Genomic DNA, 26,600 nt, shown 5'->3' with positions numbered 1-26,600 from the left:
TAGTATGTGATCTCCCTCAGAGACAGCTGATTGGTTGGTCCAGCAGCCGAAAGAGATTGCTGGTCTAGCAGTGGGAATTCATCCTTGACGACAATTGGTTCTATAGGGACATAAAATACTGGGTTTATTCAAACGAGAAAACTCTTGGGAGGTGGAAATACTGGAGAATTCATGACCGACTGTGCTGTGATTATGGTAAGTTAGTAACTAGTTCAGTATTGTGGGTTTCTTGGCAATACGTGTCAATTTTAAGTAAATTAGATCAACAATAGGGGTAGTAACAGGAATACCTTTATCAACAGGCATGAAGGGAGGTTCAAACTGAATTTCTATTACACAGAAGGTTTGATGGTCCTTTTTATTTTGAAAAGACTCCACTAGGACTGTGTTATTTTTACTTTGATGGTTGTAGCCTGGTCACATCCTTAAATATAGGGTTAGCTAGGCGTTCATCCAACCCATTGAAGTTCAATAAACACCCTTGAACTGTGATCACTTGTGTCTGTCTTCACTGTTTGAGATCATGCCTTCCTTACAGTACCCAAGCCCAATGGGTGGTTGTTATTAGTAGACCCGACCCCTCGTTGGTGCTAGTGTCTGGCTGCTAGTGTAGTGTGTCAGCTAGCGGTAGGTGGTAATACATAGCTGGCTGTGGTTGTCGATGTGTTCCAGAGATACTGCAGTCTCTGGTTCTATAGTTCCACTGCCAGGCTGGGATAGATGTGTTAGGAAGTCACAGACACCGACAGGAGTCGGACTCTGGGAGGGCGCGCTCGGGTTTGCTTCTGCAGGTAAACTTTCTGTTGTCACCGAGTCTCACGCCCTCAAAGCACTGTGAATGGAACTAAGCTTCAGGATTCAGGACTCTGTGATTCCAGGAGGGGTAGCCGGGGGTGGGGGGACTCTATCTCCCACCTCCACACAGAGGACTGTGGTGATAATTCCAGCCCCAGCCCCGGTTCCAGGCCCCTGTGCCCCTCTCTCTGCATCCCAACCTACCGGTCCATTACTTTCATCCTGAGCTCCTCCTCCCAGCCATTCCGGAGCTCACTCCGTTCCCTCCTCCACAGGTCCTCCCTGACCTCCAGACTTCACCCATGTGTACCACAAGGATTCACCTCCTCATCGATTTTGTTCCGAGGTTTAGCACTGCCGTTTTTGGTGCAAATACCTTTCGGGCCCTCAATCACGGGGCGGGCAGCACTTCTTTGCTGCTACTCCACTACCTCCCCGCCCCCCGATGGGCAATGATTTATAAGCTAATGGTCAGCAGACTGACAGCAACGTTCTAGTTCATAGATTGTTCCTCTAGAAATGGCCGTCAAGTTCATGCAAGGACTGGTTGAGAGTACCGGTCTAGTCATTCCACTATTATGGATTTATGGATCAGAATGGGTGTTAGAGGGGCACAAATACCAGAACCTCTCTCTGTCTGGTTTAGAACATTGTTATTACCAATATGTGTACCCCTACAGCTTTTTTCATTTGCACGCATCCAGTTTCGCCATGCTCGATAGTATGTGATCTCCCTCAGAGACAGCTGATTGGTTGGTCCAGCAGCCGAAAGAGATTGCTGGTCTAGCAGTGGGAATTCATCCTTGACGACAATTGGTTCTATAGGGACATAAAATACTGGGTTTATTCAAACGAGAAAACTCTTGGGAGGTGGAAATACTGGAGAATTCATGACCGACTGTGCTGTGATTATGGTAAGTTAGTAACTAGTTCAGTATTGTGGGTTTCTTGGCAATACGTGTCAATTTTAAGTAAATTAGATCAACAATAGGGGTAGTAACAGGAATACCTTTATCAACAGGCATGAAGGGAGGTTCAAACTGAATTTCTATTACACAGAAGGTTTGATGGTCCTTTTTATTTTGAAAAGACTCCACTAGGACTGTGTTATTTTTACTTTGATGGTTGTAGCCTGGTCACATCCTTAAATATAGGGTTAGCTAGGCGTTCATCCAACCCATTGAAGTTCAATAAACACCCTTGAACTGTGATCACTTGTGTCTGTCTTCACTGTTTGAGATCATGCCTTCCTTACAGTACCCAAGCCCAATGGGTAGTTGTTATTAGTAGACCCGACCCCTCGTTGGTGCTAGTGTCTGGCTGCTAGTGTAGTGTGTCAGCTAGCGGTAGGTGGTAATACATAGCTGGCTGTGGTTGTCGATGTGTTCCAGAGATACTGCAGTCTCTGGTTCTATAGTTCCACTGCCAGGCTGGGATAGATGTGTTAGGAAGTCACAGACACCGACAGGAGTCGGACTCTGGGAGGGCGCGCTCGGGTTTGCTTCTGCAGGTAAACTTTCTGTTGTCACCGAGTCTCACGCCCTCAAAGCACTGTGAATGGAACTAAGCTTCAGGATTCAGGACTCTGTGATTCCAGGAGGGGTAGCCGGGGGTGGGGGGACTCTATCTCCCACCTCCACACAGAGGACTGTGGTGATAATTCCAGCCCCAGCCCCGGTTCCAGGCCCCTGTGCCCCTCTCTCTGCATCCCAACCTACCGGTCCATTACTTTCATCCTGAGCTCCTCCTCCCAGCCATTCCGGAGCTCACTCCGTTCCCTCCTCCACAGGTCCTCCCTGACCTCCAGACTTCACCCATGTGTACCACAAGGATTCACCTCCTCATCGATTTTGTTCCGAGGTTTAGCACTGCCGTTTTTGGTGCAAATACCTTTCGGGCCCTCAATCACGGGGCGGGCAGCACTTCTTTGCTGCTACTCCACTACCTCCCCGCCCCCCGATGGGCAATGATTTATAAGCTAATGGTCAGCAGACTGACAGCAACGTTCTAGTTCATAGATTGTTCCTCTAGAAATGGCCGTCAAGTTCATGCAAGGACTGGTTGAGAGTACCGGTCTAGTCATTCCACTATTATGGATTTATGGATCAGAATGGGTGTTAGAGGGGCACAAATACCAGAACCTCTCTCTGTCTGGTTTAGAACATTGTTATTACCAATATGTGTACCCCTACAGCTTTTTTCATTTGCACGCATCCAGTTTCGCCATGCTCGATAGTATGTGATCTCCCTCAGAGACAGCTGATTGGTTGGTCCAGCAGCCGAAAGAGATTGCTGGTCTAGCAGTGGGAATTCATCCTTGACAACAATTGGTTCTATAGGGACATAAAATACTGGGTTTATTCAAACGAGAAAACTCTTGGGAGGTGGAAATACTGGAGAATTCATGACTGACTGTGCTGTGATTATGGTAAGTTAGTAACTAGATGAGTATTGTGGGTTTCTTGGCAATACGTGTCAATTTTAAGTAAATTAGATCAACAATAGGGGTAGTAACAGGAATACCTTTATCAACAGGCATGAAGTGAGGTTCAAACTGAATTTCTATTACACAGAAGGTTTGATGGTCCTCTAACACTGAATTACTTACCCTAGTGCTGGGAATTCTAGACATGCTCTCTTTCTAAATTAAATCCAACAAGAAAAAGAATAGTTCTTTTTACAAAATTTTTGATATAAAAAATATGTTGAATGTTGTTCAGATTGAAGAACTAATGCATTTCTAATGCTTCAGATCTTTGTGCAACGATGAAAGTCAAGATAAAGACGTGACACTAAGGTATTTTCAAATTTTTAACTTTAAGATAAGAAGCGCCTTTCTTGAGTTATCAGCATCATTCGACCGTATGATATATTCTTCATATATTAATTATATGTTACAAAATTAATGGTACGCCCTGTCATTTGCACACATGGGATTTACCATTATGGGACAATGATGAAGAGGATACTAAGGTAGTAATCTCACCAGGAAAGGTAATTATAATCTCCTCAGAGATGCATACCACATTGAAAGTAAATAACAGTAATTTGAGATAATAACTCTCCCCCTTTTTAAAAATACTTTTGTTATCTGCAGATTTCTACAAAAAGGGTGTATGTGTGAACCCAGAATGTGAGGATAGAAGATGCAGAAATGTTAAAATTGTAAAAAGAAAAATCAGCCTGTTCATTAGAACGCTCTATTGAATCATTTGTGTGTTTACATAGCGTAGGAAATGATATATACTCCCGCTGAATGTTCTGCAACAATGAGTCGTGAACTGAAACATGTTGAGGATTCTAAGAAACAAAGTTTGCAGGATATGGGCCCATTCTTGTGGATAAGCCTTAAACATTGCCTTGGATAGTCCATCTGGACCCGTTGCTTGCGAGTTAGTAGCTTTAGCTATAATCTCCAAGATATCATCCAAGTCAAAGGAAAGTATCCACTCATGGTTTGTCACCCTTTCCTTGAACATTGTAGTTACTAAAATCAAGAGCGAATAGTGCAGTAAAATGGGCTACCCAGGATTCCTCGGCTATGGGGTTGACTTGTAAAGCCACATGTTGTGTTTTATTCGTAAAGTTTAACAGAAACCAAATCTCTGCACTGTTTTTGCTGGAAATAGCTGCAAACATGTGCTCAGCATCTCTTTGGGCTAAAATGCTCCTAGAGCCTCGCCTCCAATTCCTACATTTTTGCTTAGGTAATTTCACTTTCATAATTCTCTCTTCAAGGGGAAAAGTTATCAACCATCTCAGTTCTGCTCTATAGGAAAACATTTTTAGTTTGAACTATGAGATCAAACACATGCTTGTGTGAAAACAACCCTGTTTAAGGCCTACTGGGATAGTTTCTTGTTTTGTTCTCCTTCTCCCTGATCCCCCTCCGCCCCACCTCTTGTTAAATTCCGGCACTACCAAAATTGTCATCAGGCCTAGTAAGGTAGCCGCTTGTCTGTCTCATTCTCCTTCCCATCCCCCCCCTCCTTATCACTGGCAACATCTCTTGCACTATCTGAAATGTCGCCAGGCCGAGTATGATAGTTAATTTCACATTCTTAATGTATCAAGGACTTATAAGAATGTCGCTGTATTCTCCCTTGTTCCCTCCCTGCCTTGAAGCACTTTGAAACACACTGTGTATAAGCGCTATATAAACAATCAATTCAATACAATACTCTCGGGGGATGTCTCACATCTCAGCCATCCAGCACTGTTCCATGGACTCTCGAAAGACACCCTCGTGCCTCTCTGCCCTGAGCCTCTCTACACATATATGAAGGCATTACTCTCACCTCAAGCTCGGATGCTTTCCTGCTTTCTTCCTCTCCCCACTCCTGCATCTCCTTCAGCTCTTTTTTCAGATGTTCCATCTGGCTGTAAAGTTCATCCTAAAAGAATAAAACCAGTGTGTTAGTCAAAAGATATCCTGCAAATACATAATCTACACAGAACAAGGCAGAAGGGTCCCAGGACAGCCTCGCTGGTCACCTATGCTTGTATATAGTCCATAAAGAATATGTTCTTAAGATCACTTACAGTCTACAATATATGCTCCCTCAGACTCCCAGCTGCTCCCATAGGCTAATGGACAGTCTATAATATATGCTCCCTCAGACTCCCAGCTGCTCCCATAGGCTAATGGACAGTCTATAATATATGCTCCCTCAGACTCCCAGCTGCTCCCATAGGCTAATGGACAGTCTACAATATATGCTCCCTCAGACTCCCAGCTGCTCCCATAGGCAAATGGACAGTCTATAATATATGCTCCCTCAGACTCCCAGCTGCTCCCATAGGCTAATGGACAGTCTATAATATATGCTCCCTCAGACTCCCAGCTGCTCCCATAGGCTAATGGACAGTCTATGTTCCCTCAGACTCCCAGGTACTCCCATAGTCTAATGGACAGTCTATAATTCATGCTCCCTCAGACTCCCAGCTGCTCCCATAGGCTAACAGACAGTCTAGAGTGTATGCTCCCTCAGACTCCTAGGTGCTCCCATAGTCTAATGGACAGTCTATAATTCATGCTCCCTCAGACTCCCAGCTGCTCCCATAGGCTAACAGACAGTCTAGAGTGTATGCTCCTTCAGACTCCTAGGTGCTCCTATAGGCTAAGGGACAGTCTATAAAGAATGCTCCCTCAGAATTGTTGCTGCTCCCATAGGATAATGGACAGTCTATAAAGAATGCCCCCTCAGACTCCGACCTGCTGCCATAGGCTAATGGACAATCTATAAAGAATGCTCCCTCAGACGCCTAGCTGCTCCCATAGGCTAATGTACAGTCTATAAGGAATGCTCCCTCAGACTCCTAGGTACTCCCATAGGCTAATGTACAGACTATAAAGAATGCTCCCTCAGACTCCTAGCTTCTCCCATAGGCTAATGTACAGACTATAAGGAATGCTCCCTCAGACTCCTAGGTACTCCCATAGGCTAATGTACAGACTATAAAGAATGCTCCCTCAGACTCCCAGCTGCTCCCATAGGCTAATGTACAGACTATAAAGAATGCTCCCTCAGACTCCTAGCTTCTCCCATAGGCTAATGTACACCTCCCTCAGGCTCCCAACTGCTCCCATAGGATAATGGACAGTCTATAAAGAATGCTCCCTCAGACTCCGACCTGCTGCCATAGGCTAATGGACAGTCTATAAAGAATGCTCCCTCAGACTCCTAGCTGCTCCCATAGGCTAATGTACAGTCTATAAGGAATGCTCCCTCAGACTCCTAGGTACTCCCATAGGCTAATGTACAGTCTATAAAGAATGCTCCCTCAGACTCCCAGCTGCTCCCATAGGCTAATGTACAGACTATAAAGAATGCTCCCTCAGACTCCTAGCTTCTCCCATAGGCTAATGTACACCTCCCTCAGGCTCCCAACTGCTGCCATAGGCTAATAAACAGTCTATAAAGAATGCTCCCTCAGACTCCGACCTGCTGCCATAGGCTAATGGACAGTCTATAAAGAATGCTCCCTCAGACTCCTAGCTGCTCCCATAGGCTAATGTACAGTCTATAGAGAATGCTCCCTCAAACTCCCAGCTGCTCCCATAGGCTAATGTACCGTCTATAGAGAATGCTCCCTCATACTCCTAGGTACCCCCATAGGCTAATGTACAGTCTATAGAGAATACTCCCCCAGTCTTCTAGCTGCTCCCCCATGGGCTAATGTACAGTCTATAGCGAATGCTCCCTCAGACTCCCAGCTGCTCCCATAGGCTAATGTACAGTCTATAGAGAATGCTCCCTCAGACTCCCAGCTGCTCCCATAGGCTAATGTACCGTGTATAGAGAATGCTCCCTCAGACTCCTAGGTACTCCCATAGGCTAATGTACAGTCTACAGAGAATGCTCCCTCAGACTCCTAGGTACTCCCATAGGCTAATGTACAGTCTATAGAGAATACTCCCCCAGTCTTCTAGCTGCTCCCCCATGGGCTAATGTACAGTCTATAGCGAATGCTCCCTCAGACTCCCAGCTGCTCCCATAGGCTAATGTACAGTCTATAGAGAATGCTCCCTCAGACTCCCAGCTGCTCCCATAGGTTAATGTACCGTGTATAGAGAATGCTCCCTCAGACTCCTAGGTACTCCCATAGGCTAATGTACAGTCTATAGAGAATGCTCCCTTAGACTCCTAGCTGCTCCCATAGGCTAATGTACAGTCTATAGAGAATGCTCCCTCAGTCTTCTAGCTGCCCCCATAGGCTAATGTACATTCTATAGAGAACACTCCCTTAGACTCCCAGCTGCTCCCATAGGATAATGTACAGTCTATAGAGAATGCTCCCTCAGTCTTCTAGCTGCTCCCATAGGCTAATGTACAGTCTATAGAGAATGCTACCTCAGTCTTCTAGCTGCCCCCATAGGCTAATGTACATTCTATAGAGAACACTCCCTTAGACTCCCAGCTGCTCACATATGATAATGTACAGTCTATAGAGAATGCTCCCTCAGTCTTCTAGCTGCCCCATAGGATAATGTACAGTCTATAGAGAATGCTCTCTCAGTCTTCTAGCTGCTCCCATAGGCTAGTGTACAGTCTGCTGCTCCCATAGGCTAATGTACAGTCTCTAGAGAATGCTCCCTCAGTCTTCTAGCTGCTCCCATAGGCTAATGTACAGTCTAGAGTGTATGCTCCCTCAGACTCCTAGGTACTCCCATAGGCTAATGTACAGTCTATAGAGAATGCTCCCTCAGTCTTCTAGCTGCCCCCATAGGCTAATGTACATTCTATAGAGAACACTCCCTTAGACTCCCAGCTGCTCCCATATGATAATGTACAGTCTATAGAGAATGCTCCCTCAGTCTTCTAGCTGCTCCCATAGGCTAATGTACAGTCTATAGAGAATGCTCCCTCAGTCTTCTAGCTGCTCCCATAGGCTAATGTACATTCTATAGAGAATGCTCCCTCAGTCTTCTAGCTGCTCCCATAGGCTAATGTACATTCTATAGAGAATGCTCCCTCAGTCTTCTAGCTGCCCCCATAGGCTAATGTACATTCTATAGAGAACACTCCCTTAGACTCCCAGCTGCCCCATAGGATAATGTACAGTCTATAGAGAATGCTCTCTCAGTCTTCTAGCTGCTCCCATAGGCTAATGTACAGTCTAGAGTGTATGCTCCCTCAGACTCCTAGGTACTCCCATAGGCTAATGTACATTCTATAGAGAATGCTCCCTCAGTCTTCTAGCTGCTCCCATAGGGTAATGTACATTTTATAGAGAATGCTCCCTCAGTCTTCTAGCTGCTCCCATAGACTGGTTTACAATCCATAGCTCATCCATCTTGGAAGACACTCTGTTCATAGAGGTCCTAAGGTCATCAATGCTCATTTCCTTTCTCCTCAGCAGACCCTCCTAAGGTGGGAGACTTATGGTCCCGAGACTTGCACCCTCAGCAGGAGCACCCACAGGGAGGCTTGGGATATCCACACATGGCACACGCACACAAGGTCATACGTGAGGTCACATGCTGGGCACATGCCACGTTACTTGCATTGAGTAAAGGTTAAGCAGAAACCTTAACATTAACTATGATTTACTGTGAAAAGGCAACCCGGGGGGAGGAGAGGCTTTAACATGCATTATCGGCCCACACCCTTGTTATAGGCCAGAAGTGAAGCCACGGGCGTTGCATCTGGTACTGACACTAATGTACAGTAGACTCCCAGTACCACCTCCTTGCTAAGAACACATTTCACAGTGATTTACACTTAAATGGCCTGTCACTGTGAGATGTAAACAAAAAGAACCAAGCACTGGCAAAGCCAGTACCATTGGCTTTGTAATTGAGGAGGATATGTTTTATAGTCAACCCCCAATAGCCCAAAAAAGGCTTATCCTCCGTCCTATGAGAGTTGAGCCGAACATGTCTATTCTTCCCCCGGCGTCGAGTAGCACCAGCCTCGCATGTGATGGGGCTGCGCCCCAGGGCTCCAACCATTGCCCATCTGCAGAGAGCTCTCCATTGGGTGAAGTGGGGGTGCAGTTGAGTAGCACCAACCTTGCGTGTGATGGGACTGTGCCCCAGGGCTGGGTCCAACCATTGCCCATCTGCAGAGAGCTTGCCATGTGGGGGGCTGCAGTTGAGCAGTGGGGAAAGAGGACTGGAGTCAGAAGAGGGGCTGCAGTCAAAAGAAGTGAGATTTTAGGGGTTCATTGGGGAACAACCTCCATTTATGTATTTCCTTAAAGGAAGAGCCTCATTGGAAGCCAGGCGACCGCTTTGCAAGTTTATGGGTTTAGGACCCACACCAACAATCTGCTGCTCTGACATGGAGTTAATATTGACATGTAAAGCTGCAGCAACTGTCCATGCAGAATTACTGCATGTCCTGTGGGATTCCATAATGGGGCATAGCAGCTGCTGTGCAGTGCATTACTGACCAAGACATGCCACGCACACACCCTGTCCTCTGTGGCAGCCTCCACACAGTATGAGATGCAAGGTCCCAAACATGCCAGACACACCATTGTACTGTTGGGCATCCTGGAACTCAGTAGGAGATTTAGGTGCCCAAGACATGCCACGTACACCCTCTGTACTCTGTGGCAGCCTTTACTCATTCCGGTCCTAGCCTCGAAACTATGGAACTCACTACCTAATCCTCTCAGAGCTGAACCTACCTTCCCGGCCTTCAAGCGCAAAGTCAAAAACCTGGCTGTGTGCCCAAGACCTGCCTTGACCTTGCGCCCATGAGCTACAACTTTACTGTTAACAGCCCTTTGTTATATCCTTTACTGTAATCTGTACATATACTGTATTTCTTTTATAACTTGTATATCTTTCTATAATGTGTATCTTCTCTCCTGATGCAATGCCTATATAATTTGTATATTTCGTATATTTTCTCCTAAAGCAATGACTGTACATACTTCACTGTTCTGTTTTTAGGCTTGTAACTAAGTGACGCGCCCGGATACCCTGGGGCCTGGTGCGCTATATAAATAAAATAAATACTAAATACTAAATGAGATATGTGCGCCCAAGACTTGCCACTTACACCCCATGTACTCTTGGGCAGCCCCCACTCACCATGAGTTTAGGATCCCAAGACATGCAACATTCATCGCGTGTACTCTTGGGCAGTCTCCACCCAGCACCTGATTCTGAAACCAAGGCATATCATGTACATTGGTTCTATCCATGGCATGTGTACTCTCTGGGGGCGAGGGCATCGTGAGATATGTGGTTCCTGTCTGGTCACATATGCATCTTATACATTTGGTCAGCCTTATTCTGTGGCAACCCTTTGGTCCCCAGCTTGCCATATGAACATCGTGTGCTCTTGAGTATCTTACTATAGACCACACTGTGACCTTTGTGAGCTCAGACCCTTCACATAATATGCATTGTGTGCCCTTAGTCAGCCTCCTATACGGCGTGCACCCTAAGGTCCCAGACCTGTCTAATGCACACTGTGGTACTTTGGACAGACTCTTTGATTCCTGCTCTTTAACATACTCTACTTGTGCTCCTGGGCACCCTTTTGCCACCAGTCAAGTCACACACAGTGTGCTCTTGGGCCCTTCTTTATAGGACACACTGTGTGAGCTCTATGCTGCAGAGATACCTGCCACACACTCAGGTGTGTGGTTCTCTTCACTGTGCAGCTGCACGCCCTGGACCTCCACCTTTAGGGGTACACTGTGGCTATAATGAGTGCCATCATATCCACAACGTTACCCATCTTCCCCGGGAGACTGCCCCCCACGAGTCTCCTTGACCTACATACAGCACACATACTGTGTAATCCTGGACACTAGTGTCTGGAATGGGAAGCATTATGCACTGCCTCCTTTCACCCCAGAGCCATAGTGCAAACTATGCATTCCTGAAGAGCACCCCCCCATGTCCCTGGCCTATAGCACACATACCTTGTACTCCTGGGCAGCCTCAGAAATGAAGAGCACTGTGTTAGCACACACCCCTTGTCCCTTTAGCAACCTTACCTTGTACTCCAGGGCAGCCTCTGGAATGGGGAGCACTGTGTGAGCTCTGTGACCCTTCGATTCCCGACAGATCACACAGATGGGTCTCTGGTCATCCTCGCAGAAGAGTTTCAGCTTCTCTTCATGTTCTCTGCACAGATTCTCCTCCTGGGGGGTCGTATTGGGAAGGTGAAGCTGTCTGGCTATTTCCACCATGTTCCCCAGCTGCCTGATGGGTCGGAGGGTTTTGTTCTGTGAGGTTTCTCTGCACTGAGGGCAGGGGAAGTTTGCCTCCAGTGCCTCCCAGCACTGAGTGATGCAGGACAGGCAGAAGGCATGTCCGCACTCCACAGACACTGGCTGTGTGAAGTATTCCAGGCATATGGAGCAGGTGGCCTCCTCCTTCAGGCTCTGGAGCTGGGCGGCTGCGGCCATGTTCAGCTATAACAAAAAAAGTGAAGTTAAGTTTCGTTTCTCATCAGAGCCCCTGAAGGGGGCGTGTCAGTCCTTCTCCTTCCTTACACACCCTGGAGGAGCGTGAGGTATTTACTGGCTGTGGGACATGCCTATCAAGCTCGGTGGGCGTGTCCTCAGTAGAGCAGGGACTGGTGTGGACTTCGAAAAAGAGTCCTTGGAAAATACTTTAGAAGAACCCCCCTCCCCTATTACCGCGAGTAGGCAAGAGCAATCCCTGTCAGGGGGAGGATTTCCAGGGGTTCCCCCTGCATAAAGCTTTTAAAATGCAGTTTCAACCAATTATTTTCAAGCACATTTTTCCATATCGGGATTTTCCTATAATGTCTTCTTTACGTCGTGTGTTTTCAAGCGCCATGAGTTGTAGAGCTGCTTCGGAGCACTGTCCAGAGTTATGCATTTAACATTGCATAGCACCTTGAAACGCATTTGCCTCATGTTTAGCTTCATTATCTTGTGCCCCTTTATTGTGCAAATGGTGTGTTGTCACAAATTGTGGGTCTGCACAGTTTTTCCTGATTCCACTTCCGAGGTAATCCAATAAGCGACCCGGGCAGCAATGCTAGAGGCAGGATGCCTTGCCATGCAGCTGCGACCCAGGCAGCAGTGCTAGAGGCAGGATGCCTTGCCATGCAGCTGCGACCCAGGCAGCAATGCTAGAGGCAGGATGCCTTGCCATGCAGCTGCGACCCAGGCAGCAATGCTAGAGGCAGGATGCCTTGCCGTGCAGCTGTGACCCAGGCAGCAATGCTAGAGGCAGGATGTATTCCCGTGCAGCTGCCACCCGGGCAGCAATGCTAGAGGCAGGATGCCTTGCCGTGCAGCTGCGACCCGGGCAGCAATGCTAGAGGCAGGATGCCTTGCCGTGCAGCTGCGACCCGGGCAGCAATGCTAGAGGCAGGATGCCTTGCCGTGCAGCTGCGACCCGGGCAGCAATGCTAGAGGCAGGATGCCTTGCCGTGCAGCTGCGACCCGGGCAGCAATGCTAGAGGCAGGATGCCTTGCCGTGCAGCTGCGACCCGGGCAGCAATGCTAGAGGCAGGATGTATTCCCGTGCAGCTGCGACCCGGGCAGCAATGCTAGAGGCAGGATGCCTTGCCGTGCAGCTGCGACCCGGGCAGCAATGCTAGAGGCAGGATGCCTTGCCGTGCAGCTGCGACCCGGGCGCAACAATGCCAGAGGCAGGATCTATTCCCATGCAGTTGCGACCCAGGCAGCACTGCTAGAGGCAGGATGCCTTGCCATGCAGCTGCGACCCGGGCAGCAATGCTAGAGGCAGGATGTATTTCCATGCAGCGGCGACCCAGGCAGCACTGCTAGAGGCAGGATGCCTTGCCATGCAGCTGCGACCCGGGCAGCAATGCTAGAGGCAGGATGCCTTGCCATGCAGCTGCAACCCGGGCAGCAATGCTAGAGGCAGGATGCCTTGCCATGCAGCTGCGACCCGGGCAGCAATGCTAGAGGCGGGATGCCTCTCCATGCAGCTGCGACCCGGGCAGCAATGCTAGAGGCGGGATGCCTTGCCATGCAGCTGCGACCCAGGCAGCAATGCTAGAGGCGGGATGTATTTCCATGCAGCTGCGACCCAGGCAGCAATGCTAGAGGCGGGATGCATTTCCATGCAGCTGCGACCCAGGCAGCAATGCTAGAGGCAGGATGCCTTGCATGCAGCTGCGACCCAGGCAGCAATGCTAGAGGCATAATGCCTTGCCATGCAGCTGTGACCCAGGCAACAATGCCAGAGGCAGGATGTATTCCCATGCAGCTGCGACCCAGGCAGTGATGCTAGAGGCAGGGTGTATTTCCATGCAGCTGCGACCCAGGCAGCAATGCTAGAGGCAGGATGCCTTGCCATGCAGCTGCGACCCGGGCAGCAATGCTAGAGGCAGGATGTATTCCCATGCAGCTGCGACCCAGGCAGCGATGCTAGAGGCAGGGTGTATTCGCATGCAGTTGCAACCCAGGCAGCAATGCTAGGGCAGGAAGTATTCCCATGCAGCTGTGACCCAGGCAGCAATGCTAGAGGCAGGATGTATTCCCATGCAGCTGCGACCCAGGCAGCAATGCTAGAGGCTGGATGCCTTGCATGCAGCTGCGACCCAGGCAGCAATGCTAGAGGCAGATGCCTTGCCATGCAGCTGTGACCCAGGCAACAATGCCAGAGGCAGGATGTATTCCCATGTAGCTGCGACCCAGGCAGCGATGCTAGAGGCAGGGTGTATTTCCATGCAGCTGCGACCCAGGCAGCAATGCTAGAGGCGGGATGTATTCCCATGCAGCTGCGACCCAGGCAGCAATGCTAGAGGCGGGATGTATTTCCATGCAGTTGCGACCCTGGCAGCAATGCCAGAGGCGGGATGTTTTTCCATGCAGCTGCGACCCAGGCAGCAATGCTAGAGGCAGGATGTATTTCCATGCAGCTGGGACCCAGGCAGCAGTGCTAGAGGTAGGATGCATTCCCATGCAGCTGCGACCCGGGCAGAAATGCTAAAGGCAGGATGTATTTCCATGCAGCTGCGACCCATGCAGCGATGCTAGAGGCAGGATGTATTCCCATGCAGCAGCAACCTGGGCAGCAATGCTAGAGGCAGGATGTATTTGCATGCAGCTGCGACCCAGGCAGCGGTGCTAGAGTCGGGATATATTCCCATGCAGCTGCGACCCAGGCAGAAATGCTAGAGGCAGGGTATTTTCCCATGCAGCTGTGACCTAGGCAGCGATGCTAGAGGCAGGATGCATTTCCATGCAGCTGCGACCCAGGCAGCAATACTAGAGGCAGGATGTATTCCCATGCAGCTGCGACCGAGGCAGCGATGCTAGAAGCGGGATGCATTTCCATGCAGCTGCCACCCAGTCAGCAATGCTAGAGGCAGGGTGTTTTCCCATGCAGCTGCGACCTAGGCAGCGATGCTAGAGGCAGAATGCATTTCCATGCAGCTGCGACCCAGGCAGCAATGCTAGAGGCAGGATGTATTCCCATGCAGCTGCGACCCAGGCAGCGATGCTAGAAGCGGGATGCATTTCCATGCAGCTGCGACCCAGTCAGCAATGCTAGAGGGGGAATGTATTCCCATGCAGCTGCGACCCAGGCAGCAATGCAAGAGGCGGGATGTATTTCCATGCAGTTGCGACCCGGGCAGCAATGCCAGAGGCGGGATGTTTTTCCATGCAGCTGCGACCCAGGCAGCAATGCTAGAGGCAGGATGTATTTCCATGCAGCTGCCACCCAGTCAGCAATGCTAGAGGCAGGGTGTTTTCCCATGCAGCTGCGACCTAGGCAGCGATGCTAGAGGCAGAATGCATTTCCATGCAGCTGCGACCCAGGCAGCAATGCTAGAGGCAGGATGTATTCCCATGCAGCTGCGACCCAGGCAGCGATGCTAGAAGCGGGATGCATTTCCATGCAGCTGCGACCCAGTCAGCAATGCTAGAGGGGGAATGTATTCCCATGCAGCTGCGACCCAGGCAGTGATGCTAGAGGCAGGATGCCTTGCCATGCAGCTGTGACCCAGGCAACAATGCTAGAGGCAGGATGTATTTCCATGCAGTTGCGACCCGGGCAGCAATGCCAGAGGCGGGATGTTTTTCCATGCAGCTGCGACCCAGGCAGCAATGCTAGAGGGGGAATGTATTCCCATGCAGCTGCGACCCAGGCAGTGATGCTAGAGGCAGGATGCCTTGCCATGCAGCTGTGACCCAGGCAACAATGCAAGAGGCGGGATGTATTTCCATGCAGTTGCGACCCGGGCAGCAATGCCAGAGGCGGGATGTTTTTCCATGCAGCTGCGACCCAGGCAGCAATGCTAGAGGCAGGGTGTATTTCCATGCAGCTGGGACCCAGGCAGCAGTGCTAGAGGCAGGATGTATTCCCATGCAGCTGCGACCCGGGCAGAAATGCTAAAGGCAGGATGTATTTCCATGCAGCTGCGACCCATGCAGCGATGCTATAGGCAGGATGTATTCCCATGCAGCAGCAACCTGGGCAGCAATGCTAGAGGCAGGATGTATTTGCATGCAGCTGCAACCCAGGCAGCGGTGCTAGAGTCGGGATATATTCCCATGCAGCTGCGACCCAGGCAGAAATGCTAGAGGCAGGGTGTTTTCCCATGCAGCTGTGACCTAGGCAGCGATGCTAGAGGCAGGATGCATTTCCATGCAGCTGCGACCCAGGCAGCAATGTTAGAGGCAGGATGTATTCCCATGCAGCTGCGACCCAGGCAGCAATGCTAGAGGCAGGATGCCTTGCCATGCAGCTGCGACCCGGGCAGCGATGCTAGAGGCAGGATGCCTTGCCATGCAGCTGCGTCCCAGGCAGCGATGCTAGAGGCAGGATGCCTTGCCATGCAGCTGCGACCCAGGCAGCGATGCTAGAGGCAGGATGTGTTTCCATGCAGCTGCGACCCAGGCAGCAATGCTAGAGGCGGGATGTATTTCCATGCAGCTGCGACCCAGGCAGCAATGCTAGAGGCGGGATGTATTTCCATGCAGCTGCGACCCAGGCAGCAATGCTAGAGGCAGGATGTGTTTCCATGCAGCTGCGACCCAGGCAGCAATGCTAGAGGCAGGATGTATTTCCATGCAGCTGTGACCCGGGCAGCAATGCTAGAGGCAGGATGCCTTGCATGCAGCTGCGACCCAGGCAGCAATGCTAGAGGCAGGATGTATTCCCATGCAGCTGCGACCCGGGCAGCAATGCTAGAGGCAGGATGCCTTGCATGCAGCTGCGACCCAGGCAGTGATGCTAGAGGCAGGATGTATTCCCATGCAGCTGCGACCCAGGCAGCAATGCTAGAGGCAGGATGCCTTGCCATGCAGCTGCGACCCAGGCAGTGATGCTAGAGGCAGGATGCCTTGCCATGCAGCTGTGACCCAGGCAACAATGCTAGAGGCAGGATGTATTTCCATGCAGCTGCGGCCCAGGCAGCAATGCTAGAGGCAGGATGCCTTGCCATTCAGCTGCGACCCGGGCAGCAATGCTAGAGGCAGGATGCCTTGCATGCAGCTGCGACCCAGGCAGCAATGCTAGAGGCAGGATGCCTTGCCATGCAGCTGTGACCCAGGCAGCAATGCTAGAGGCAGGATGTGTTTCCATGCAGCTGCGACCCGGGCAGCAATGCTAGAGGCAGGATGCCTTGCATGCAGCTGCTACCCAGGCAGCAATGCTAGAGGCAGGATGCCTTGCCATGCAGCTGCGACCCAGGCAGCAATGCTAGAGGTGGATGTGTTTCCATGCAGCTGCGACCCGGGCAGCAATGCTAGAGGCAGGATGCCTTGCATGCAGCTGCTACCCAGGCAGCAATGCTAGAGGCAGGATGCCTTGCTATGCAGCTGTGACCCAGGCAACAATGCCAGAGGCAGGATGTATTCCCATGCAGCTGCGACCCAGGCAGTGATGCTAGAGGCAGGGTGTATTTCCATGCAGCTGCGACCCAGGCAGCAATGCTAGAGGCAGGATGCCTTGCATGCAGCTGCGACCCAGGCAGCAATGCTAGAGGCAGGATGCCTTGCCATGCAGCTGTGACCCGGGCAGCAATGCTAGAGGCAGGATGCCTTGCATGCAGCTGCAACCCAGGCAGCAATGCTAGAGGCAGGATGCCTTGCCATGCAGCTGCGATCCGGGCAGCAATGCTAGAGGCAGGATGCCTTGCAAGCAGCTGCGACCCAGGCAGCAATGCTAGAGGCAGGATGCCTTGCATGCAGCTGCGACCCAGGCAGCAATGCTAGAGGCAGGATGCCTTGCCATGCAGCTGCGACCCGGCAGCAATGCTAGAGGCAGGATGCCTTGCCATGCAGCTGCGACCCAGGCAGCAATGCTAGAGGCAGGATGCCTTGCCATGCAGCTGTGACCCAGGCAACAATGCCAGAGGCAGGATGTATTTCCATGCAGCTGCGACCCAGGCAGCAATGCTAGAGGCAGGATGTATTTCCATGCAGCTGCGACCCAGGCAGCAATGCTAGAGGCAGGATGCCTTGCCATGCAGCTGCGACCCGGGCAGCAATGCTAGAGGCAGGATGCCTTGCATGCAGCTGCGACCCAGGCAGCAATGCTAGAGGCAGGATGCCTTGCCATGCAGCTGTGACCCAGGCAACAATGCCAGAGGCAGGATGTATTCCCATGCAGCTGCGACCCAGGCAGCGATGCGAGAGGCAGGGTGTATTCCCATGCAGCTGCGACCCAGGCAGCAATGCTAGAGGCAGGATGCCTTGCCATGCAGCTGTGACCCAGGCAGCAATGCCAGAGGTAGGCTGTATTCCCATGCAGCTGCAACCCAGGCAGCAATGCTAGGGCAGGATGTATTCCCATGCAGCTGCGACCCAGTCAGCAATGCTAGAGGCGGGATGTATTCCCACACAGCTGCGACCCAGGCGGCAATGCTAGAGGCGGGATGTATTCCCATGCAGCTGCGACCCAGGCAGCAATGCTACAGGCAGGATGTATTCCCATGCAGCTGCGACCCAGGCGGCAATGCTAGAGGCGGGATGTATTCCCATGCAGCTGCGACCCAGGCAGCAATGCTACAGGCAGGATGTATTCCCATGCAGCTGCGACCCAGGCAGCAATGCTAGAGGCAGGATGTATTCCCATGCAGCTGCGACCCAGGCAGCAATGCCTGCGCTGCGACCCAGGCAGCAATGCTATAGGCCGGATGTGTTCCCAGGCAGCAATGCTAGAGGCGGGATGTATTCCCATGCAGCTGCGAGCCAGGCAGCAATGCTAGAGGCGGGATGTATTCCCATGCAGCTGCGACCCGGGCAGCAATGCTAGAGGCAGGATGTATTCCCATACATCTGCGACCCAGGCAGCAATGCTACAGGCAGGATGTATTCCCATGAAGCTGCGACCCAGGCAGCAATGCCAGGGGCAGGATGTATTCCCATGCAGCTGCGACCCAGGCAGCGATGCTAGAGGCAGGATGTATTCCCATGCAGCTGCGACCCGGGCACCAGTGCTAGAGGCAGGATGTATTCCCATGCAGCTGCGACCCAGGCGGCAATGCCTGCGCTGCTACCCAGGCAGCAATGCTATAGGCCGGATGTGTTCCCAGGCAGCAATGCTAGAGGCAGGATGTATTCCCATGCAGCTGCGACCAAGGCAGCAATGCTAGAGGCGGGATGTATTCCCATGCAGCTGCGACCCAGGCAGCAATGCTAGAGGTGGGATGTATTCTCATGCAGCTGCGACCCAGGCAGCAATGCTAGAGGCGGGATGTATTCCCATGCAGCTGCGACCCGGGCAGCAATGCTAGAGGCAGGATGTATTCCCATACAGCTGCGACCCAGGCAGCAATGCTAGAGGCAGGATGTGTTCCCATGCAGCTGCGACCCAGGCAGCAATGCTAGAGGCAGGATGTATTCCCATGCAGCAGCGACCCAGGCAGCAATGCTAGAGGCAGGATGTGTTCCCATGCAGCTGCAACCCAGGCAGCAATGCTAGAGGCAGGATGTATTCCCATGCAGCTGCGGCTCAGGCAGCAATTCTAGAGGCAGGATGTATTCCCATGCAGCTGCCACCCAGGCAGGTGGATGTGTTTCCATGCAGCTGCGACCCGGGCAGCAATGCTAGAGGCAGGATGCCTTGCATGCAGCTGCTACCCAGGCAGCAATGCTAGAGGCAGGATGCCTTGCTATGCAGCTGTGACCCAGGCAACAATGCCAGAGGCAGGATGTATTCCCATGCAGCTGCGATCCAGGCAGTGATGCTAGAGGCAGGGTGTATTCCCATGCAGCTGTGACCCAGGCAGCAATGCTAGAGGCAGGATGTGTTCCCATGCAGCTGCGACGCAAGCAGCAATGCTAGAGGCAGGATGTATTCCCATGCAGCTGCAACCCGGGCAGCAATGCTAGAGGCAGGATGTATTCCCATGCAGCTGCGACCCAGGCAGCAATGCTAGAGGCAGGATGTATTTCCATGCAGCTGCGACCCAGGCAACAATGATGCTAGAGGCAGGATGTATTTCCATGCAGCTGCGAACCGGGCAGCAATGATGCTAGAGGCAGGATGTATTCCCATGCAGCTGCGACCCAGGCAGCGATGCTAGAGGCGGGATGTATTTCCATGCAGCTGCGACCCAGGCAGCAATGCTAGAGGCAGGATGTATTCCCATGCAACTGCGACCCAGGCAGCAATGCTAGAGGCAGGGTGTATTCCCATGCAGCTGCGGCCCAGGCAGCAATGCTAGAGGCAGGATGTAATTTCATGCAGCTGCGGCCCGGGCAGCAATGCTAGAGGCGGGGTGTATTCCCATGCAGCTGCGGCCCAGGCAGCAATGCGAGAGGCAGGATGTAATTCAATGCATCTGTGACCCGGGCAGCAATGCTAGAGGGTGTATTCCCATGCAGCTGCGTCCCAGGCAGCAATGCCAGAGGCAGGATGTATTTCCATGCAGTTGCGACCCAGGCAGCAATGCCAGAGGCGGGATGTATTTCCATGCAGCTGCCATCCAGGCAGCAATGCTAGAGCCAGGATGTATTTCCATGCAGCTGGGACCCAGGCAGCAGTGCTAGAGGCTGGATGCATTCCCATGCAGCTGCGACCCGGGCAGAAATGCTAGAGGCAGGATGTATTCCCATGCAGATGTGACCCGGGCAGAGATGCTAGAGGCAGGATGTATTTCCATGCAGCTGCGACCCATGCAGCAATGCTAGAGGCAGGATGTATTCCCATGCATCAGCGACCTGGGCAGCAATGATAGAGGTAGGATATATTCCAATGCAGCTGCAACCCAGGCAGCGATGCTAGAAGCGGGATGTATTTCCATGCAGCTGTGACCCAGTCAGCAAAGCTAGAGGCGGAATGTATTTCCATGCTGCTGCGACCCAGGCAGCAATGCTAGAGGCGGGATGTATTCCCATGCAGCTGCATCCCAGGCAGCAATGCTAGAGGTGGGATGTATTCCCATGCAGCTGCGACGCAGGCAGCAATGCCAGAGGCAGGATGTATTTCCATGCAGTTGCGACCCAGGCAGCAATGCCAGAGGCGGGATGTTTTTCCATGCAGCTGCGACCCAGGCAGCAATGCTAGAGGCAGGATGTATTTCCATGCAGCTGGGACCCAGGCAGCAGTGCTAGAGGCAGGATGCATTCCCATGCAGCTGCGACCTGGGCAGAAATGCTAGAGGCAGGATGTATTTCCATGCAGCTGCGACCCATGCAGCGATGCTAGAGGCAGGATGTATTCCCATGCAGCAGCGACCTGGGCAGCAATGCTAGAGGCAGGATGTATTTGCATGCAGCTGCGACCCAGGCAGCGGTGCTAGAGGCAGGGTGTTTTCCCATGCAGCTGTGACCTAGGTAGCGATGCTAGAGGCAGGATGCATTTCCATGCAGCTGCGACCCAGGCAACAATGCTAGAGGAAGGATGTATTCCCATGCAGCTGCGACCCAGGCAGCGATGCTAGAAGCGGGATGCATTTCCATGCAGCTGCGACCCAGTCAGCAATGCTAGAGGCAGGGTGTTTTCCCATGCAACTACAACCTAGGCAGCGATGCTAGAGGCAGAATGCATTTCAATGCAGCTGCGACCCAGGTAGCAATGCTTGAGGCAGGATGTATTCCCATGCAGCTGCGACCCAGGCAGCGATGCTAGAAGCGGGATGCATTTCCATGCAGCTGCGACCCAGTCAGCAATGCTAGAGGCGGAATGTATTCCCATGCAGCTGCGACCCAGGCAGCAATGCAAGAGGAGGGATGTATTCCCATGCACCTGCGACGCAGGCAGCTATGCCAGAGGCAGGATGTATTTCCATGCAGCTGCGACCCGGGCAGCAATGCTAGAGACGGGATGTATTCCGATGCAGCTGCGACCCAGGCAGCAATGCCAGAGGTGGGATGTATTCCCATGCAGCTACGACCCAGGCAGCAATGCTAGAGGCGGGATGTATTTCCCTGCAGCTGCGACCCGAGCAGCAATTTTAGAGGCAGGATGTATTTCCATGCAGTTGCGACCCAGGCAACAATGCTAGAGGCGGGATGTATTTCCATGCAGCTGCGACCCGAGCAGCTATGCTAGAGGCAGGATGTATTTCCATGCAGTTGCGACCCGGGCAGCAGTGCTAGAGGCGGGATGTATTTCCATGCAGCTGCGACCCAGGCAGCAATGCTAGATGCAGGATGTATTTCCCTGCAGCTGCAACCCAGGCAGCAGTGCTAGAGGCAGGATGTATTCCCATGCAGCTGCGACCCAGGCAGCAATGCCAGAGGCAGGATGTATTTCCATGCAGTTGCGACCCAGGCAGCAATGTCAGAGGTGGGATGTATTTCCATGCAGCTGCGACCCAAGCAGCAATGCTAGAGGCAGGATGTATTTCCATGCAGCTGGGACCCAGGCAGCAGTGCTAGAGGCAGGATGCATTCCCATGCAGCTGCGACCCGGGCAGAAATGCTAGAGGCAGGATGTATTCCCATGCAGATGCGACCCGGGCAGTGATGATAGAGGCAGGATGTATTTCCATGCAGCTTCGACCCATGCAGAAATGCTAGAGGCAGGATGCATTCCCATGCATCAGCGACCTGGGCAGCAATGATAGGGGTAGGATGTATTTTCATGCAGCTGCGACCCAGGCAGCGATGCTAGAGGCGGGATGTATTCCCATGCAGCTGCGACCCCTGTAGCAATGCTAGAGGCAGGGTGTATTCCCATGCAGCTGCGGCCCAGGCAGCTATGCTAGAGGCAGGATTTATTTCCATGCAGCTGCGACCCAGGCAGCAATGCTAGAGGCAGGGTGTATTTCCATGCAGATGCGACCCAGGCAGCAATGCTAGAGGCAGGATTTATTTCCATGCAGCTGCGACCCAGGCAGCAATGCTAGAGGCATGATGTATTCCCATGCAGCTGCGACCCAGGCAGCGATGCTAGAGGCAGGATGTATTTCCATGCAGCTGCAACCCAGGCAGCAATGCTAGAGGCAGGATATTCACATGCAGCTGCCACGCAGGCAGCAATGCTAGAGACAGGATGTATTTGCATACAGCTGTGCAGAAATAGAGAAACTGGCAGAGTATCACTGTCCCAAAAATATGGTCGCCAAGCACAAAAACATCAGGGTTTTTATGGGGTTTCACACAATGAGGCTTATACAGAAAAGTCAGTAAGATATTACATTAACGATGAACTTCCTAACAGCATCCTTGCCACTTCGGAGGGCTTGGTTTTGCAGCTGCATATGACACCTGTACTATTTGCTCAGCCTAGCCACATGATATAGACCACCATTGACAGCGGACAGATGCAACAAGACCTCATATGGGGTCTAGCACCCATGTGATTTCAGTTCTGGGTCTCAGGCACCTAAACATGCCTTCTTTGGTGTTGTCTAACATGTCACTGGGAGCACCAGCACCCGGGCAGAGGCTAATGTCCTGCTTGCATTGCGGGATTTCCTGTATATTCTAAATAATCCCACTTCTCACTGCGCGACCTCCTAAACATGACTGTGATTTTGCTCTGCCTGCTGCTCCTGTACATTCAGGGCCTCTCAGAAATAAAACTTTGTCTGTTTCAACAGCGTCCCCACGTGTGTGCTCTAAGCACTACTCTTCCAAATATTTTATTTCATTCATTGCATTTTCTTATGTGATGGGGTAAGGAACCTGGCCCTGTCAAGAGGGGATGTAGACCCCTCTCAGCCTGGGGTGGGTGGTCTACCAGGGTTTTCACCAGGGCCAGTCCCACCTCATAGGTGGACTGTGAGAGCTGGGAGGGTCCCTATCCATTCCACATGTGCCAGTATGTCTGAAATGAGTACCACCTTTTCTTGCCCCATACCTCTATTGCACAATCTGCTGGACAGTCTTTCTTTTTGTCCCATAGGTATACCTTTCCTAGAAGGCAAAGTGGTGGAAGAAAGAACGAGCAACCCAACCTGGAAAGAGACAGCGAGAAATGATGAACCGGCAGAGCATTCCCCGCATCAAAGTAACAATTCCAGTGCAACACAGACCTGCATTCTACTTTCAACAGGACTGTGGAGTGGCCCGCACCTTGAAGTGGCGATCCCAGCGCTCTGTGCGCCACAGACACTCAGTTTCCCTGCAACAGGAACGCAGAGCGAAGCGGCGATCCCAGTGCTCTATGTACCACAGACATTAAATATACCTGTAATGGTGCCATGGAACGGTCAATTCTCAGCCCATTACGAACTGGGACATTGCCTTTGTTGAGAGCAGGCCTCCATTCCTGAATACTAGCGGACATGTGTTCAAAAGGGGGCGGGGCTTAACACCCATTATATGTCTTTGCTTAACTATAATGCCACCCCTGGGGGGAAGAAAGACAGCGATTGGCCCAGGGAACGAGCTCTGGAAGTGACCCAATGGAGGGGAAAGGAGGAGGATAAAAGGCATACATGAAACAGGACAGTGTGGTTTGTTCGGATGAAGTCAAGGGAGGAGAAGGAGGACCAAAAGACAAAGTGGAGGAAGGACAGTGCAGAGGAGACTGTAGAAGGATTGCTGAAGTGTGCAAGGTGAGGTATTGGTTGGTGAGAAAAAGTGGCACTTGTGTGCGAGTGTGCGTGCAAGGCGCAAGAGTGAGACTATCAGAGTAGGGGTGAGTGAGAGTGAATAAGAAGGTAACTGGGGGAGTGAAAGGAGAGTGACTGTGGGAGAAGGTGTGGGTGGAGTGGAGACTCGTAGTAGATGGGGAGGGCAGAGTAGTAGTAATGTGGAGAGTAGTGATAGAAAGGAGGAGGAGAATAGGAGTAGCAAGAGAACATTAGTAGGACAGGAGGAGAGAGAGATAAAGAGGGAGAGACAAAGGAGAGTGGAAGAAAGAAGGGGAGGAGGGTAGGAGGTAAGGCGAGAAAGGATAGAACATCAGGGCCAGGAGTACAAGGGCGTGAAAGGAAAAGACCAAGTGGGACCCGAGTGTCTGGAAGGCAGATCTTCTTGTAGAAATTATATTGTATGACCTTGGTTAGGTGTCACCTAGATTGTTCCCATGGGGAGTTAGATGGAAAGGGTGTTTGCTCTTAAGCCATCACAAGCAGGCAGGCAGAGGCAGTAGAGGTCACCGATCTCTAGAGGCCATCCTGGTGTTCAAGGACATCTGGGCTAAAGAGAAAACCGCCCACACTAGATGAGAGAGAGGGAAAGCTCTTAGCAATCCCCTTTGCACTTTCTCTAATAAAAACCTTTGAAATGTCATCGAGAGTTGGTAACCCCCTTCTAAGAGCAGCATGGCTGTTCTGAATACGCTTCATTATATACCTCCCAAACCAGCGCCGTACATGACTAGCGCCCCCTGGAAGGCTGGCATTCCATGACCCACCTGGGCCATGTAATAATCCCTGTAAAGGGAAGGGTCCCCGTCGTTTTTCACCACCACCATAAGTAGTCAAAACTCTTACAAGGTCGCAGGTGTAGTTTCACGATCCCCTTTCCAAACTTGAATGAGATGGATGAAGCCTGGTCAACCATTATTGAGATGTTGATGGTGTCAAAATGGCCTTTACACACCGGCACATGGTCGCTTTTGATATACTGAATATTCATAACGCCATTGCTTAACCCCTTGATTGGCATGATCCTGAGCAGGGGGGTGAAACTGTCACCCACCCTCTGAGATTCTACAATGTCACAGTACAGAAGAGAGGGTGGTACCCCCCGTTAATATCCGCACAGGTTTTGTTGTGAGGATCATATTCACCTGTGTTCTGTACCGTTCCCAAAACCATAAAGAGTTTCCCAGCGCAGGTGAATTTGCTACCTTGCTCAGGCCTTATAAGAAATACTTTCCTTAAGTAGGTGTCTAGAGTCAGTTTGATATGGCTTTGCGTTTCAATGTCTGCCATCCTCTTGTTGATGCTCGTTATGACGTTGGATACGCTCTTGTAATACCCATGAGGGAATGAGCCATGACATATTTCCAAAGGATTTTCACAGCGGATTGTGAATTCCGCTTTGCTTCTGGAAAAAGTGTCCCAGGTATGGGGATACTGTACCTCTGTTAACGCAACTTCCCATGATCCCTTTTTTAAAATAAATCTTTATTTTTCTGTTTTCAAAACACGTTACATCAAAACTTGCCGGCCAATCCATCAACATAGTCAAACTTTTATACCAACCTCCCCCCGCGTCCCTCTCCCTTCCCTCCCCCCGCGTCCCTCTCCCTTCCCTCCCCCCGCGTCCCTCTCCCTTCCCTCCCCCCGTGTCCCTCTCCCTTCCCTCCCCCCGCGTCCCTCTCCCTTCCCTCCCCCGCGTCCCTCTCCCTTCCCTCCCCCCCGCGTCCCTCTCCCTTCCCTCCCCCCCGCGTCCCTCTCCCTTCCCTCCCCCGCGTCCCTCTCCCTTCCCTCCCCCCGTGTCCCTCTCCCTTCCCTCCCCCCGCGTCCCTCTCCCTTCCCTCCCCTCTGAGTGCAGGTGCTATTGAATACCATGAGGTAGTCAATTGGCTAGCAATCACCCCCTATACTCATCCTTCAACATTGATGGGACCGCGATACCTGTCTCACCCTTTGTGAAAACACTTGGCGTGTATCTGGATGCTTCACTTTCGCTATCACGGCAAGTTAACGCCATTGCCTCCTCTGCCGCATACAATAGCAAACTAATCAACGCCTCCAGACCATTCCTCTCTACTGATAGCTGCTTGACTATAGCCCGAGCCACCATAGGATCAACGCTCGACTATTGCAATGCCCTCTTTGCAGGTACTACTGATATCAGTGTTCGGAAAATGCAGGTTATGCAGAATAACGCACTCAGAGCCGCGCTTAATATTCCTAAAGCTGATCATATCACTGCGGCAAGAAAAAATGTCCACTTGCTCCCTATCCATGAGCGGGTCCTTTTTAAAACGCTTTCCATCACGCATAGATGCCTATCCAAAGATGCCCCACCTTACTTATCAGAAAAAAAATCACAAAAACATCCTCTGGCAGACAGACCAGAGC

The 26,600-nt window shown here is 51.5% G+C and overlaps 2 protein-coding genes across 2 annotated transcripts in view; both read right to left on the bottom strand.

Moving 5' to 3' along the window:
• LOC138520576 (E3 ubiquitin-protein ligase TRIM39-like) overlaps positions 1-11,695 on the bottom strand; it is a 36,534-nt gene extending 24,839 nt beyond the window's left edge. Inside the window, exons 1-2 of the mRNA XM_069632912.1 lie at positions 11,260-11,695; positions 5,094-5,189 (exon numbers count right to left, since the gene is read on the bottom strand). Coding sequence (XP_069489013.1) covers positions 5,094-5,189; positions 11,260-11,673 — 510 coding nt within the window. The 5' untranslated portion in view covers positions 11,674-11,695. The remainder of the gene's footprint in view (positions 1-5,093; positions 5,190-11,259) is intronic.
• LOC138520575 (E3 ubiquitin-protein ligase TRIM39-like) overlaps positions 1-26,600 on the bottom strand; it is a 551,427-nt gene that overhangs the window by 116,279 nt on the left and 408,548 nt on the right. The window lies entirely within an intron of this gene.

This window comes from Ambystoma mexicanum, chromosome 13, assembly GCF_040938575.1.
Source record: "Ambystoma mexicanum isolate Mex_15411 chromosome 13, UKY_AmexF1_1, whole genome shotgun sequence".
NCBI lineage: Eukaryota > Metazoa > Chordata > Amphibia > Caudata > Ambystomatidae > Ambystoma > Ambystoma mexicanum.
The sequence above is the reverse complement of the archived record's forward strand: the minus strand, read 5'-3'. Positions and strand labels throughout refer to the sequence as shown.